General features: G+C 33.4%; 1 protein-coding gene across 1 annotated transcript in view; it reads right to left on the bottom strand.

Annotated features, from left to right (window-relative positions):
* Positions 1 to 15,244, bottom strand: part of Atrnl1 (attractin like 1) — a 694,860-nt gene that overhangs the window by 635,934 nt on the left and 43,682 nt on the right. The window contains exons 7-8 of the mRNA XM_026389193.2: positions 11,818 to 11,905; positions 6,718 to 6,973 (exon numbers count right to left, since the gene is read on the bottom strand). Coding sequence (XP_026244978.2) covers positions 6,718 to 6,973; positions 11,818 to 11,905 — 344 coding nt within the window. The remainder of the gene's footprint in view (positions 1 to 6,717; positions 6,974 to 11,817; positions 11,906 to 15,244) is intronic.

Here is a 15,244-nt window from a genome sequence, read left to right as displayed (position 1 = left end):
CTGGAATTCAATATGCAGCAAAATGAAATTAAGCCTCTATCTCTCACCATGCACAAAACTCAACTCAAAGTAGATGAAGGATCTAAGAATTAGACCAGAGACCCTGTGCCTAACAAAAGAAAAAAAAATAGGCCCAAATCTTCATCATGTCAGATTAGGCCCCAAATTCCTTAACAAGACTCCTCTTGTGCAAGAAATAAAATCAAGAATCAATAAATGGGATGGATTCAAACTGAAAAGCTTCTTCTCAGCCAAAGAAACAATCAGTGAGGTAAAGAGAGAGCCTACAGAATGGGGGCAGATTACTATCACATGCATATCAGAGTACTAATTCTGCAGGAGAACTCAAAAAACTTAACAAAAACTCCAAAAAAAAATCAACAACTCAAAATTAAAACTCAAAAACAAACAACCCAATCAATAAATGGGCTGAACTGAACAGACAAGTCTCAGAGGATGATATATATTCAATCAACAAATATATGAAAATGTTCAACATCTCTAGCAATTAGAGAAATGCAAATAAAAACTAAGATTTAATCTTACTCCAGTCAGAGTGACAGTTATGAAGAATACAAGCAACGTAAGTGTTAGCAAGAACCTTGGGGGAAAGTCACACTTATACACTGCTGGTGGGACTGCAAATTGGTCCAACCAACCTGAAAAGCAGTATGGAGATTCCTTAGAAAGCTGGATCAAATGGTGGTTCCAGTCCAAGTTATCACTCCTCGGTTTATACCCAAAGGACTTAAAAACAGCGTACTGCAGTAACAAAACCATGAATGTTTATAGCAGCATAATTCACAATAGCTAAATTGTGGAATTTACCTATATGCCCTTCAATAGATGAATGGATAAAGGAACTGTGGTATATATACACAATGGAATATTATTACTCAGCATTAAAAGAGAACAAAATCATAGCAATTGCAGGTAAATGGATGGAGCTGAAGAACATCATGCTAAGTGAAGTAAGCAATCATAAAAAAAAAAAAAAAACGCTGAATGTTTTCTCTGATAAGTGGATGCTGATCCATAATGGGGTCGGGGAGCATGGGAGGAATGGAGGAACTTTGGATAGGCCAGAGAGGAGGGACGGGGTAGGAAAGATGGAGGAATGAGATGAACATCATTACACCTAGGTACATGTATGAAGACACAAATGGTGTGATTCTATTTGTGTAGAACCAGAGAGATGAAAAATTATGTTCCATATGTGTACTATTAATTGAAATGCATAACAAATTAGAACAAATAAATAAATAAATTTTAAAAAACTGATCTCACCGCTGTGCTCAAAATCCTGCAATGTCTCCCCATTACACTGAGATGAAAGACAAAGTCCATACCAAAACCTGGTGATCTGGCTCCTTATTAGTTCTCCACCTTCCTCTTAATTTTTATTCCCATGCACTCACTCTTCTCCAGACTCCTTGCTATTCCTTGAACCTGCTCCACATACTCTTACTTACTGGTCTTTTGACTAGCTGTCCCTGTTTTCAAGAAACACTCTTCCCCCCAGATATCCACACAGCAAACTCCTTCACTTCCTCCAATTCTTTGCTCAAAATTCATCTTCTCATTGAGACCTGGCCTGCCTTCCTTTTAAAAACATAACCACCTCAAATTCTCAGTATTTTCAATCTCCTTATCTTGTGCTATTTTGTAAAAGCTTATTATCTTCTAACACATCACACGTTATACATACTTATGGTTACTGGATTATCTATATTGCTCTGCTAGAAATCATTTCTGCAAAGGTAGGGGAAAAATGCCCAATGCATCATTTACTGGGGTGCATTACCCACTAAGTCTGACAGCAGGTGGAGCCAGATGTTTTTTCCTCTGTGCAACAAGGTCAACCCAATGTTTGAAGGTACTCCTGAACTAGACAGGTACCCTAATCCTCATGAAACAGTAAGGTCAATCGTTAACAGACAGCCACTGAGAGCCACAGTCTCAACCGTCAAGAAGTATTCTCTAGTATCTTGGATTTTTTAATGTTAATGTTTAATGCTCACACTAAGATAATTGAAGATAAAGTACTTAGATGGCTCCTATATTCTGGAAATAATTTGACAAAATCTCAAAGGCAATTCATAATACAAAGTATAAAACTGATAAACTTCACAATTATTTACAGTATTATTAAAAGTTGAATAAGTGATCATTTTGGGGTATGTTAACTGTAAGTTTATCCCTCTCTAAAATTGCTTCATAATAGTGAGATCATTATCCTTGGAGTATCATCCAGAGTAAATTTCTGTCAATTAAAATACCCAGTTTTCATGAATTACTCAGCAATAATTTCAGCTTTCTTTTCATTACATATACTACAATGCTGATTAAAATATCCTTCTTTAATACAAAAATACTTATGTTCTTAGCTTTCTTGATGCTTTAAACATATAAAGATATTTAAAAGTAAATCCAACTTACTTTGGAGTAGCTGATACCATTAAAATCAGTCAGGAAAAATAGGATAAAATAAAATAACATCACAATATAGTAGCTCCTGCTAAAAACGGGATAAAAGGATATCTCTGTATAATAAGCACTTACCATATAAATAAAACGACAAATTACCCCATTACTTACATTTGAAGTAACCCTACTTAGTATAGTACCATCCCCTAAAGCAGCACTTTTCTATGGTATAGTAAACTTAATTATTCTGACAACATCTTTAAATTGCCATTCTGTTATCAGATTATCCAAAAATAAAACGCTCAGGTAACAACCTGTCAACATCATTCATGGCAGGTTAGAATAGATCTATTGTGCCTTCCTAACCATCTCTAGACAATGTTATGTTGACTATTTCTCATGGCTATAAGAAACTGTCATTCAATAAAGGAAACATGAAAAGCCTGAAATGTATTCTGTGAATTGCAAATGACATTCAGTAAAGAAGGCATATAGCAATCAGGTGGCCTACAGATTCGGAGGGCCCATGCAGGCTCTGGATTCGAGAGCTTTGACAGGATCCCTGAAGAGTTACACTCTCAATGAAAAATGCAAGGATTTTAAACTCTGCTCTGCAGAGGCAGACAGACATAATCTGTTTCACCCTTGGTTCCAAATGGAGGAAAAATATGCTGCCCCTGAGAATTCTGGGCCATGAACTAGAACATACAATGTCCAAAAACACCACATAACAAATTTTAATTTAAATTAGACAAGGGTTGTTAAGAACCTAGAAGCATATGCTCTATCTCAGGCTCAGGGGAAAGTAAAGCAAAGCCCAAGGCCAAATAAGGCAACTTTAATATCTTATGAGAATAATCATGCTCTTTGTTTATGTACTGTCTGTGGCTTCTTTCATGCTGGAGCAGCAGAGTTCAGCAGCATGACTCACAAAGCCATCTAACCCTTCACAAAAAAAAAAAAAAAAATTTGCTTACCCTTAGTATTGAATGATGATGATAATGTCATTTGTGTTTGAAAACAATTAAAACAGTAAAGTGGAAGCCTCACAAAGAGTGAAAGTACTGACTGACTTTAGATTTAGTTAAGAATTTACTTTTAAAACTTCAACAAAAGTTCCTGGACATGGGGGGCACACACCTGTAATCCCTGGACTCACGAGGCTGAAGCAGAAGGATCTCAAGTTCAAGGGCAACCTCAGCAACTTAACAAGCCTGATGATAGTTTAGATCTGAATCTTTCCATTCTCCTCAGGGAAGACATATAAAGCAAAAGGAAAATGTGAGGGAGACGGGTAGGGTGAAATATAAAGAAAATTATATTTTCCCAGAAACCAGGAGCATAAAAATTCAAAAAAAAAAACAATAAAACCCTACAAATTCTAGGTTAAGTATGCAAAAAAGTAAGGGAAACCAAGACAGCTAGATAAGGATGCCACAACAATGTAGAAAGGAAGATGAGAAACAATGGAGAAAACCGTGGTGGCAGAGCTACCAAATTACCACACTTATCCAACAGAAACAGGGGAGGCTAAAGATAAGACCTATAAGTAAAAACAAAGAGAAAGCAAGCAGAGTGACTTTTAAAACTATAATATGTACAAAAAATGCACTAAAAACAGATGCAAATTACAAAGTAAAATCTAACTTTTCTGTATATGAGACATAAATTTAATAAAACAAAGTGATTCTGAAGCACTAAATAGTAGATATATTAGTAAAGGAATGGACAAAGGTACACCAAGAAAAGACTGACAAAGCAGGGGCATTATATGAATATCAGATATACCAGAACTCAGATCAAAAAGCATTAAGCAAGAAAATCACGTCAAAATGCAACAGGATACAATTCACAATAAACACATAAGTTATTAATATCTGTTGATAACACCAACTTCAATAAAGCATAAATTAGAGAACATACAAGGAGAAATAGACAGAAATAGGCTAATATTTTAAGACTTTCAGAAAAAGATCAAGCACAAAAAGTATTACAGAACCTATACAATATAAGCAATAAAGTAGATTACGTATGTACCTATTGACCTGCATGATGTTACAGGATTTGCCTTCTTTTCAAGAACCTATGGAATATTTATGAAAATTGAGCCACACATAAATTTCACTACATTACAAAAAAGTAGAACTAATACCTACAATATTCCTTAAATGCTATAATAAAACCAAAATACAGTATATCAGAAAACAAAACAGCCCTTCTCTGAAAAAAAGTTTGTAATTTTTTGGGGGGAGTGGTGTACTGGGAATTGAACTCAGGGGTACTCGACCACTGAGCCACATCTCTAGCCTTATTTTGTATTTTATTTAAAGATAGGGTTTCACTGAATTGCTTAGCGCCTCACAGTTGCTGAGGCTGGCTTTGAACTCAAGATTCTCCTGTCTCAGCCTCCTGAGCCACTGGGATTACAGGTGTGCACCACTGCACCTGGCTGTAATTCTCGACTAACAACTCAACTCCCAGGCTCACCTGAAAAATCAGAGTAACTCAACTGTGTTTGCTTCAGGGTCATCATGAGCCTGTCATGACAATAATATAAGCAAGCTCAGGCAAGGCAGCTCTGCTTATTAATCTTTACACTCCAACACACTCCCATAAGTACAGGTTCTCTTTTGATTACTTCTATTTTCTCAGTACTTAGGAAGTAAGATCATTAGCTGAAAGTGGTGATAAAGAAGAAAACGCTGGAAGTTTGAAGAAAATGTATATTTCTCCAGAATAGTTGGGTGACCAAAGTAGACTAAAAAGACTTTCAGACATTGTGAAGGACCAACTTGAGAAAGTGGAAAAAGTGAGAAAAGGTTCATGGACTAAAGGCTCTAGAAAGGCCCAGAACCTGTAAGACTGTGAGTGCTAGAAGGGGGAAGCTGGTAGTGCTTGAAAGAGAAGACATCTGAAGTACACAGCATAGGACCTGTAGGTTCTGGTATGACAAGGTCAAGAGTATGGCATAGGGAAAAAAATGGATCAAGTAGAATGGAAAACAAGAGCTTAAGGATAGAGATCAATAAAGTAAGAGACTATTGGAAGAAATATTTATGTGGCTATTTTTAAATCATAAAAATATTTGATTTATATTTGCTGGACAGAGTGACAGCCAGAAACTCGATTCTTCAAGATATAAAACAAAGTGATCTGAGAAGCAAAAGATGAGTGCAAAAAGGCAAGGTAAGGGGCTCAGTGGTAGAGCGTTTGCCTAGCATGTGTGAGGCACTGGGTTCAATACTCAGTAGTAAATAAATAAATAAAACAAAGGTATTTTGTCCATCTACAACTTAAAAAAAAAAAAAAGAAAAAAGAAAGAAAGAAAAAGGTTTAGGGCCTGGCAACACAAGATTCAAAGCCAGGTGATTTACAGGAGGAGAGATTGAGAACAGAGTGGAAATGATAAGAGAGACTAAGAAGAATACATTCCCCACTTTCAACCCAACTGCACTGAGGACATAGAAGTAAAACAGTCATCACCTAAAAGAACTGCAGGGGAAACTGGGAAGAGGAGTCTTCCTCTGAGCACAAATGAGTGTTCTAACACTGCACAGAAACTCTTTAATCAGATACATTTGTACCCCCCCCAAAAAAAATTCAAGTACTTGAGGTTCATTACACTGGCTAGAATCAGAAATGGAGTATGTTCTTGAAATTTGTAAACAAATTTAAAAACATTTTTAAAAAAGGTTACCACTGCTTGAAAATGCCATAAAAATTGCAATAGAAAACAGAAAAGCAAAAAAAAAAAAAAAAAAAAAACCTAGGTTTATAGTACAGAAAGTCACATGAAGATTGTCCTAGTCACCTTCATAGACCTGATAATAATCTCTAAGAAACCAGCACAGTATACTCGGGAAGCTTACTTTAAAGGAGTAATATATACATACAGATATAGCAATAAGATTAGGAACAGAGGGCTGAAAAATGAAAAGTCCTGAAATCATGGAATGCATAGTAAAAAGATTAGGCTACTTTCATTCTCTGTTCATATATAAAATCCAAGGAAATAGCACCATCTACTGGGTTCTCTCATATTTAAAAAATATTTTGAGATTTGGGGAAATTAGAATAGTGTGTAACAACTTTCCTCATTTGGCTAAGAAGATAAACTAAAATAGTAAAGGACAAAGTCTAAAACAATTAAAAAGGTCATGTTTAAAAAATTAATTCTCAGTTTATAATTCCAATCTCAAATCACCATTTTGACTAAATTCATGTGAAGATTTTATTTAAAATAATAATATTCTCAACCAATAAAAAAATTACATTTTTAAAGAAACTCACAGATATGGTATTCCTGTATGCTGCTTGTATAACCATATATTGCAGAATATCCAAATATTATGATCATGACAACATCTTTACTATCCAGCTCCATAATATGTGCTGAATGTCCCTCCACAGCATACTGCTGACCATGTCCAAGAACAGTAGGAGTTTTTGTACTCCATGACTGACTAGGTATGTTAAAAACCCATAATTCATCTGTGACATTGCCATCATTTGTTTCAATTCTGCCTCCATACATAAAGATGTTTTCCTGTAAATTAAAATACATATGTTAATAAACAAAATAGATAAGTCTCAGCAATACACATTAATTAAAAACAAAGACTACAATTAAACATTACAGTTCATTAACTATTCACACATCTATAAGGCACAGTTATTATTTGTAAAACGTCAAGTGAGGAACACACAAATAATGATAACTAAAGTTTTCACACACAAAAGGAGGGTATGTATCTTGCTTTTGAAAAGTTACTTTAAGGCATTTTATTTTAAATGGTTGTACTATATGATCAATTAACCATATTTTAAATTATCCTACAGGATAATTAAGTTCAAAGTTCTCAGAATGAAAAATGCAGCCAACTGATCAGAACCTTAAAATTAAGGGTATAGTAGCTCTATAACTAAGAATAATTTATTCCTCACATACAACAGGAAAGTAACACACTAAGTTGTTAATTTCATTACTCAGTCTTGGAAGCTTTGAATGATCAGAACCCCCACTTATTAAACTTGAATTCTGCCATCTATTTGTACTGCTGTATGCTCTTCTCGATTATTCACTGTTTACACTAAGTACTATTCACCAAAAAAGATCACATTTGTACATAATGTAGAATACACTTTCATTAACATTTTCTCATGACTATTAGAAAATATTCATACCTTCGATTCACCCATGGTAATTTTTACAGCACTTACAAATAATTTCACTTACATCTAAATGACATATAAATCATCACTATTTCAACAAACTGGGAATAAAATAGAAGGAAACTTATTCAATCTGATAAACGGAATCTAAGGAAAACACAGCAAAATTTATGCTGAATGGTGAAATATTGACGCTTTGCATTAAGGTCAGGAATAAGACCAAGAGGCCCATTTTTTACTACTTCTACTCAACAAGTGCTGGACAATAGTCACAGCTAGGACAAACAGGGGAAAACTTCTAAAGGCGTCCAGATTAGAACTGAAATTAAAAAAGTAAAATTTCTATCTGCAGATGTTATGATCTCATATGTACAAATCCTAAAAAATGAAAAGAGCTAACTAATTATATTGCAGGATATAAGATCAATTATAAAAATATATTGTATTTCTATATGTTTGCAGTGAACCATGGAAAAAATAAAATAAGGAAAACAATCCCATTAATAACAGTGTAAATTTTAGAAAAATACTTAGGAATAAATTTAACAAAACAATTTCTAAACTTCAAAAGTTACAAAAATTTAGTGAACAACTTTTAAAGGATCTAAATAAACAAAGATATTCAATGTTTAGGGATCAGAAGATTTAGCATTAAGATAACAATACTCTCCAAATCTATCTACAGATCCAACACAAGTCCTGTCCAAACTTCAGCTGCCTTCTTCATAGAAATCAACAAATTGATTCTAAAATTCTTATGAAATTGCAAGAGATATGGAACAATAATCCTGTAAAAGAAGAACAAAATTGGAGGACTCACACTTCCTGGAAACTTATAAAAGCAAAAGTAATCAAGATAATGTGGTATTGGCATAAATAAATGGAACAGAACTGAAAGTCCAGAAATAAACTGATAAATCTGTGCCTGGCTGATTTTTGACAAGAAGGCCAAGACCATTCAAAGGGGAAGGAACAGTACCTTCAACAAATAATGCTAGGAAAATAGAAAGCCACATAAAAATGAATGAAGCTGAACCCTTAATGGCCACCATATTTAAAAAAAAAAAAAAAAGAGCTTAACCCTAAATGGATGAAAGAACTAAATTTAAGAACCAAAACTATAAAACTCTCAAAAGAACAAAATCTTTATGACCTGGGATTTGACAATAGGTAGATATGATAACAAAATCACAAACAACTACTAAAAAAGAAAAACATAATTGGACTTTATCAAAATAAAACCCTTTTGCAGTCAAATAACACCATCAAGATAATGAAAACAATTCACAGAATGGATGAAAATATTCATATATCTGATACAGGGAATATTCATATATCTGATATCTAAATATCCATCGACTAATAAATGGATATATAAAATGTGATATTTTCATACAGGGAAATATTATTCAGTAATAAAAAGTAACAAAGTACTGATATATATGCTACAACACGGTTAAACCTTGCAAATTATCATGCAAAGTAAAACATGCCAATCGTAAGTCACATGGTATATGATATCATTCATATAAAATGCACAATAGACTAACCTTTAGAAATATAAAAAAGATTTATGATTGCTTAAGACTATGGAGAATGAACAAAATGAGGGAACAGTTAAAGGGTATAAGGTTGCTTTTGAAGTGATAAAAATCTTATAAAATTGATTACACAAGTCTACTGAGACATTACACAAATCTACACGAGATGGTTGCACAACTCTGAATATACTAAAATCACTGAATTTTATATTTAAAAGTGAATTATATGGTACATCAATTATTTCAGTAAAGCTGTTACAAAAAGGAAATAATGCAAAAACCAAAAACCAAAACACAGAACTAAAAGAAGACAAAGAGACATATATATGTATGTATGTACATAAACATATAATAATAAACATACATATAAAATAATATTTTATTTTAAAAACATGCATAGAAAAAATAGTACTTTGTTTTTTATACTACTCCTGTATTTTTCAAAAATTTTGCCTAAGCACAGAAAAAATTAATCCTGAACTGAAAGGCCTAATCAAAGACCACAAAACATATCTTTTCCAGTTCAAAATAGAAGCCAGAAAAGTATCTTGTCATATTAATCATGTTAAATTCATGAATCCCACAAATATATAAAAACAAATTATTCAAAAGCAACCTCTATCAAGATACTAATATTTTTTATTGGTATAATACTCTACCCTAAAATTTACATGAAATTTTAGGGGATCTTAAATAGCTAAAGCACAATCTTGAAAAAACAAAAACAAGTTGGAAGTCTCAATAGTTTCTGACTTTAAAATTTACTACAAAACTATGGTAATTAAAGCTAGCATCAAGACAAACATGTATCAAAGAAGAGAATAAAGGACCCAAAAATAAGCCCCCACATATATGGTCAAATGATTTTTGACCAGGGTGCCAAGACCATTTAAAGAGAAAAGAATATTCTTTTCAACAAATGATTCTAGGAAAACCTGCTACTCACACACACAGAAATGAAACTAGACCCTTACCTAATACCACACACAAAATTAACTCATAATGAAATGAAGACCTAAACATATGAACAAAAATTTTAAAACTCTTAAAGAAAAATCTTAATATGCTGGATTTGGCAAAGATTTATTTTATATCACACAAAAAGAAAAAATAGATAAATTAAACTACATCAAAATCACAAAACTAAGTTAAAGATATAGCTCAGTGGGCTGGGGATATGGCTCAAGCGGTAGCACGCTCACATGGCATGCGCGGGGTGCTGGGTTCAATCCTCAGCACCACGTAAAAATAAAATAAAGATGTTGTGTCCACCGAAAACTAAAAAAAAATAAATATTTAAAAAAAAAGATATAGCTCAGTGTTAAAGAATATGCTTAGCATGGACAAAGCCCTGAGTTCAAATCCCAGCACCATTAAAAAAAAAATGCATCAAAGGACACTGTCAACAGAGCAAAAAGACACATCACAGGAGAGGAGAAACTATTTTTAAATCATATCTGTTAAGGGGTAATATCATAAGAAAAACTCCTAAAACTAAAGGGCAAAAAATACTTATCAAAAAATTGCAAAAGACTTGAATTTATATTTATATATCTTTTTTCTCAAAGAAGATATATAAATGATCAATAAGCTCTTAAAAACTACACAACATCACTGTTATTCTGTAAACACAAATCAAAAGCACAAAGAGATAACACTTTGTACTCATTAAGGAGCCTATTAATAAAAAAACAAAACTGGAAAATATTAAGTGTTATGAAAGCTGTAGACAAACTGGAACCCATGTTCACTGCTGGCGGGAATGTAAAATGTGCAGCCACTGTAGAAAACAATATGGCAATTCCTGAAAAAGTTACCTGAAAGAATTACCATGTGATCCAGGAATTCCACTTCTGGGCATACACCCAGAAGTACCGAAAGCAGAGACTCAGTTGTAGGTACACATATCTTAATCTCAAAAGTCAACAAGTGCGAGCAATCTAAAAGTCTATCAACATACAGATGAATTTTAAAATATGTGGTTGTTATATGTATGTATATGTGTGTGCACATGTGTATGTGTGTATATATGTATATATATACATATACATTAGTACTATTATATATACATATATCAAAATATTATTCAGTTTTTTAAAAGGGCATTCTGATACACACTTAGCATGGATAAATGCTGAAGAGACTATGTTCAAGGAAATAAGCCAATAACAAAAGGATAAATGCTATGTATTTCCACCTGCATGAGGTACCTGAAATAGTCAAATTCACACAGACACAAAGTAGACTGCTAGTTTCTAAGGGTTGGGGGAAGAGTTATTGCTTCAATTTTGCAAGATGAATAAAGTTCTAGAGACAATGATGGTGATAGTTACACAATGATGTGAATGTACTTAATACCACTCTACATTTCAAAATACTTAAAATAGCCAACTTTATGTGTTATATGTTACCACAATTTTTAAAAAGTGATTAATCTGATGATTAGACATAAAGCCATGTACAAAACTCAATCCTTATTTCTTTACATGTTCAAATGTATTAAAAATCTACTCTTTTCCTAAAATAATATAAGTCCAAGACATCTTAAATAATTGTGATCCATTATGATCTACTATCCTAATTAGATATTTGAAATAAATCTGAAATTTGAGACTTTCTACTCTAAGGTAAATTCTGAGGAAAAAAAAAAAACTTAACTTAAAAAGCAGAGCCATACCTGATATAAAGCAAGAGAATGTCCATATCTCTGAAGAGGTCCCCTTGACAGAGTTACTACATTCCATATACTGCTTTCTAAATTGTAACTAAAAATAAGAAAAAAAAATAACTTCTTAAATTAAGATTGATTTTCAGTTTTATCACTTGCATATGCTTTTCTTCACTTGTATCTAAATTCTCATAAAACTAAAAAATAATTACAGTAAACTCATAATTTCAAATGCCATATTAAAAATTTTTAATAAGAACTTCAGTCAAGAAATACCTACTCTAAATTACATTCATTCACTTAAAGGTATATTAACTTAAGTAGAATATTCAATACTAGAATTAATTTGTCTCGTTACCTTTAGCAATTTCAACCAATTAACCTAAAAAATAGTAAAGTTATTCTATATTTTTAAATTTAAAAAGCCAGCTTTCTTGGAAGTATATGAAAATTCCATTTTTACAATAGGCATTTACTTTAGAAATTCACATTACTCTTCATACATGCTTAACTTAGCTTATGAATTAACCAAGAAGCATATATTTCCTTGCAAAAATATATTTTGCTCACTGATAACTTTTTGAATTCTGTAAAATAAGTACAGTAGTATAAACTCAAACCTTGTTTTTTTGTTTGTTTGTTTTTGGTGGTACTGGCAGTTTAACTCAGAAGTTTTCTACCACTGAGCTGCTACATTTTCTTTTTTTAAATTCTGAGTCAGGGTCTTGCTCAGTTGCCCAGGCTGGCTTCAAACTTCCCTTTTCAACTCCCCAAGTAGCAGGGATTATAGGCATGTGCCACCACACCTGGCTTACCCTCAAATTTTGATTTGCCAACACATGAGAGGAACCACCAAGCCAAGAAATAGGGTATTCCTTCAAAAAGATCAATATAAACTGTTCTCTCCCACTTCTCTGCCTCCAACTCATCAAGCAAAGCAAAAAACTGTCCCTTCACAAGAAGGGTTACCAAAATGGTTTTCAGCATTGTTTCCTAGTTTGAATTACAAGATAAGACATAAATGACAAAATATGCCAAAATATAGCTCCCACAGAGACTTACCACCAAATCTACCTGCCTATCAGCATCTGCAGCCAACATGCTGCTTCCCATTGTTACTGAAAGTTATTGCTTGGCAAACTATTTCTATGAAGAATCAGACAATAAATATTTTAGGGATTGCAGGCCACATTGGTTTCATAGAATATGTTTTACAACCTATTAAAATGCAAAAAAAAAAAAAAAATCCTTTCCTAGGTCTCAGGCCCTGGGCCCCAACTCACTGATCCCTGCTATAAATGAGCTATTCTTGTTTCTCATGCATAGATCCCAAAACACTCCAGGAGTCCCCTCATCTCTTCCCTACATCACCCTTTGTCTTACTAGATCATTGTCATCAGCATACAAATATTGTGTTATTTAAAAAAAAAAAAATCACTTGACTTCACTCACTCTTCAAGCTACCACCCTGCTTTTATGCTGCCCCATTCCTTTATTGTCCCCACCCCACCTATCTTTCCATTCTCTCTTAAATTAACTCTAGTCAGGCCCACCACTGCAGAGAAAACGTTTTTGGTAAATTCAACTTCCTCATGTCCAATCCACGGTCACTTTTCTGTCCTCATTTTCTTTGAGCTGGTTTATCATCAGCATTTGACACCTTTAGTTACTCCGTAGTCCACCTGTACTCTTTCCCTTGCATTCAAAGACACTGCATTCTTTTGGTTTTCCCATCTCACTGGTCACTTCTCTCAGTCCTTTGCTGAGATCTCCTCTTATCCCCAATCTTCCAATGATATGGAGTCTCAGACTCAGTTCTTCATTGTCTTCTTTAAAGCTCATTCCTTTAATAATTCCATTTTAACTGAATCCCACTTTCTACTCTTTCTCCAAAATCTCATAAATTCAACAGTTGAGAATAAAAGAATGTAATGTTATGGGTGGTTTGATCTCTTCAGACCCCTAAAATTTTCTCCATATCAGCATTAAGCCTATTTGATTACCATTCCTGTGTTCACTAGAGTAGCACTTTGAGTCTTCTTCAAGAACTTTTCCATTGTATTCACAACTTGGCTGACTAGCACACAAGGCCTAGCTTTCAGTCGGTTTCAGTTTTGACATACCTTCATCATGCTGCTTCATCCTTTCTAACTTTCAATTTAAATCAAGAGAAAGGAGACTCTTCCTTTCACTTGAATATTTAGAAGCCATTGTGTGTGGCCACCATGACTCTATTTCAAAGCTTAAGGCAACACACAAAACCCACACACAACAAAAAACCCTCCCAAAAAAACTAAAACAACCTACATGATCTATCTCTGCTATCATCCTAATTTCATGTTGCCCTCTCACATACACCAATCACATGGCCTCCTTGTTCCTTTTCAAATACTTCAAAAAGCTCCTTCCTTGAGGCCCAGGTCTGGCTCCTTTCTGCACCTACAAATTACTACAGTGCCAATACTCTGACCTCCTCCAAGACCCTATCTAGTTTTCACCTTTCTCATGAAGCCTACTTTGACCGCTATATTTATAATTGTGATCCCTCCTCTGTGGCATTCCAGATTAACTCATCCTGCTATCTACCTACCTCCCTATCTAGCTATGTATATATTTGCATGTACATAATTTAGTTCAGTAAGTAGATTTCTTTTCATTGCCAGTCTTTCCTCATTAACTTCACAAAGATAAGGACACTTATATGCACTAATACATCCCAAGTACCAAGTACATGGTAAATATTCAAAAGTGTGTTATGCTCAGGAATACATGTCAATTTTCATTAATGTTAATAAATAGGTATTCTTTAAAATAGTATTTTTCTATTTCAATATACACTATACAGAACTTTAACATTATTTACAGAATGCTTTTGTCTTAAATGTAACATCTATACCCCAATTAAATTCTACTCTAGGGCTGGGGTATATAGCTCAGTGGCAGTTTGTGGCAAGCATATATAGAGCCCTTGGTTTAATGCCTAGCACCCAAAAAAAAAAAGTCTCCTCTAAAAAATAAATCAAATTATAACTGACACTATCACTTCTAAAAGCTTTTTAAATATCCTTACCTACACTTGAACTATATTCAGAATGATGAAAAATATTCTCTAACCTGTAAAAAGAGCAACAAATTTATTTCTAATCTGATATTCATAGCTTATAACCATAAGCTTAGATTATATATGTATATGCTTATATATATTTATTGTTTATATCTTTACATGTACATAGAGATACTATAAACACTGTAACCACAAGAACCAGATTATATACACATACAAAAAAGTTAAACTCTCTGGTTCAGATGGAAAATATACAAGTTTAAGAGAATATCATAATATTCATCACTTAATTTGAAACGCTCTATTCAACTTGCATAGAACATGTAAGATTTCAATGTTCCTTTGACAATTTTGTTGTCATCATAACTCAAC

The sequence above is a fragment of the Urocitellus parryii genome, chromosome 5 (genome assembly GCF_045843805.1).
Source record: "Urocitellus parryii isolate mUroPar1 chromosome 5, mUroPar1.hap1, whole genome shotgun sequence".
Lineage (NCBI taxonomy): Eukaryota > Metazoa > Chordata > Mammalia > Rodentia > Sciuridae > Urocitellus > Urocitellus parryii.
This window is presented reverse-complemented; position numbering and strand designations above follow the sequence as displayed.